This window comes from Pecten maximus, chromosome 11 (assembly GCF_902652985.1).
Source record: "Pecten maximus chromosome 11, xPecMax1.1, whole genome shotgun sequence".
NCBI lineage: Eukaryota > Metazoa > Mollusca > Bivalvia > Pectinida > Pectinidae > Pecten > Pecten maximus.
In genome coordinates, this window is record NC_047025.1 from 41,792,559 (window position 1) to 41,795,241 (window position 2,683).

General features: G+C 43.9%; 1 protein-coding gene across 1 annotated transcript in view; it reads right to left on the reverse strand.

Annotated features, from left to right (window-relative positions):
* Positions 1-380: 380 nt before the first annotated feature.
* Positions 381-2,683, reverse strand: part of LOC117338621 (uncharacterized protein PB18E9.04c-like) — a 14,769-nt gene continuing 12,466 nt past the window's right edge. The window contains exon 2 of the mRNA XM_033899978.1: positions 381-1,803. Coding sequence (XP_033755869.1) covers positions 381-1,803 — 1,423 coding nt within the window. The remainder of the gene's footprint in view (positions 1,804-2,683) is intronic.

The following is a 2,683-nucleotide window of genomic DNA, read 5'->3' on the forward strand; positions in this document are numbered from 1 at the left end:
AGGGACGTTGTTTGTAATCGGGATATTGTTTAAATTTGGGACGTTGTTTGAATTCGGGACGTTGTTTGAATCGGGTCGTTGTTTGTAGTCGGGACGTTGTTTGTAGTCGGGACGGTGTTTGTAGTCGGGACGGTGTTTGTAGTCGGGACGTTGTTTTTAGTCTGGTTGCTTTTTGCTGTCGGGTGGGAGGTTGTTTGTAGTCGGGACGGTGTTTGTAGTCGGGACGTTGTTTGTAGTCGGGACGTTGTTTGTAGTCGGGACGTTGTTTGTAGTTGGGACGGTGTTTGTAGTCGGGACGTTGTTTGTAGTTGGGACGGTGTTTGTAGTCGGGACGTTGTTTGTAGTCGGGACGGTGTTTGTAGTCGGGACGGTGTTTGTAGTCAGGACGTTGTTTGTAGTCGGGACGGTGTTTGTAGTCGGGACGTTGTTTGTAGTCGGGACGTTGTTTGTAGTCGGGACGGTGTTTGTAGTCGGGACGGTGTTTGTAGTCGGGACGGTGTTTGTAGTCGGGACGGTGTTTGTAGTCGGGACGTTGTTTGTAGTCGGGACGTTGTTTGTAGTCGGGACGGTGTTTGAATCAGGACGGTGTTTGTAGTCGGAATGTTGTTTGTAGTCGGGACGTTGTTTGTAGTCGGGACGGTGTTTGTAGTCGGGACGTTGTTTGTAGTCGGGACGTTGTTTGTAGTCGGGACGGTGTTTGTAGTCGGGTCGGTGTTTGTAGTCGGAATATTGTTTGTAGTCGGGACGTTGTTTGTAGTCGGGACGGTGTTTGTAGTCGGGACGGTGTTTGTAGTCGGGACGTTGTTTGTAGTCGGGACGGTGTTTGTAGTCGGGACGGTGTTTGTAGTCGGAATGTTGTTTGTAGTCGGGACGTTGTTTGTAGTCGGGACGGTGTTTGTAGTCGGGACGGTGTTTGTAGTCGGGTTATTGTTTGTAGTCGGGACGTTGTTTGTAGTCGGGACGGTGTTTGTAGTCGGGACGGTGTTTGTAGTCGGGACGTTGTTTGTAGTCGGGACGTTGTTTGTAGTCGGAATATTGTTTGTAGTCGGGACGTTGTTTGTAGTCGGGACGTTGTTTGTAGTCGGGACGGTGTTTGTAGTCGGGACGTTGTTTGTAGTCGGGACGTTGTTTGTAGTCGGAATATTGTTTGTAGTCGGGACGGTGTTTGTAGTCGGGACGTTGTTTGTAGTCGGGACGGTGTTTGTAGTCGGGACGGTGTTTGTAGTCGGGACGGTGTTTGTAGTCGGGACGGTGTTTGTAGTTGGGACGTTGTTTGTAGTCGGGACGATGTTTGTAGTCGGGACGGTGTTTGTAGTCGGGACGGTGTTTGTAGTCGGGACGTTGTTTGTAGTCGGGACGTTGTTTGTAGTCGGGACGTTGTTTGTAGTCGGGACGGTGTTTGTAGTCGGGACGGTGTTTGTAGTCGGAATGTTGTTTGTAGTCGGGACGGTGTTTGTAGTAGGGACGGTGTTTGTAGTCAGGACGGTGTTTGTAGTCGGGACGGTGTTTGTAGTCGGGACGGTGTTTGTAGTCGAAATGTTGTTTGTAGTCGGGACGGTGTTTGTAGTCGGAATATTGTTTGTAGTCGGAATGTTGTTTGTAGTCGGGACGGTGTTTGTAGTTGGGACGGTGTTTGTAGTCGAAATGTTGTTTGTAGTCGGGACGGTGTTTGTAGTCGGAATATTGTTTGTAGTCGGAATGTTGTTTGTAGTCGGGACGGTGTTTGTAGTTGGGACGTTGTTTGTAGTCGGAATGTTGTTTTGTAGTCGGGTTGTTGTTTGTAGTTGGGAAAATATCACTTTTCTGATTTGACCAATCAGAACACTGCTTACAAACGATAATGGGAAAATAGAATAAATAACATCACGATTAACCATAGATTTGTGAGCCGTTTACAGGGGACCGCAAGGAATTCCGAGAGAAATTGAGCTGGCTCGGTATAGCATACTATAAAATGTAATAAACAGACTATCTAACAGTATCTTCATTTAGATATTCTGTTTATTACATTGATATTACAAATATATTTTACTCGTGTGGCTAATATTTTGATATATTCACTCGTACTACGCACCCGTGAAAAATATCTTAACCTTAAATCTTAACCACACTCGTGAGCTATATTTGGTATAACTGAAGACACTGTTTTACTCAGTTTCTTTGTCAGAAGTGTATTTATATAAACCCCAATACAAGTGAATGTGAATGGGTGTACATCTATTATTGAAATGAAACGACAAATACGGCAAAGTTTGATTAATTACGTTTTTTAGAAAACCTGAAGGAAATTGCGGTTTTGATTAAGTTGATCACCAAAGTTTTATTTTAAATTTCTTTTGTTCAATGTTAATCAACTCTGATTATAATATTAATTGCTCTTATTCAGATGTTAATTGACATTTTATGTCATTGTTAATTACCTCTGATCGCGATGTTACATGTAATTTCAATTGGTTTTAGTTTAAACTACACGAGTAGACACGTGTATTACAGGTCTAGGAGATAAACTACACGAGTAGACAGGTATATTACAGGTCTAGGAGATAAACTACACGAGTAGACACGTATATTACAGGTCTAGGAGATAAACTACACGAGTAGACAGGTATATTACAGGTCTAGGAGATAAACTACACGAGTAGACACGTATATTACAGGTCTAGGAGATAAACTACACGAGTAG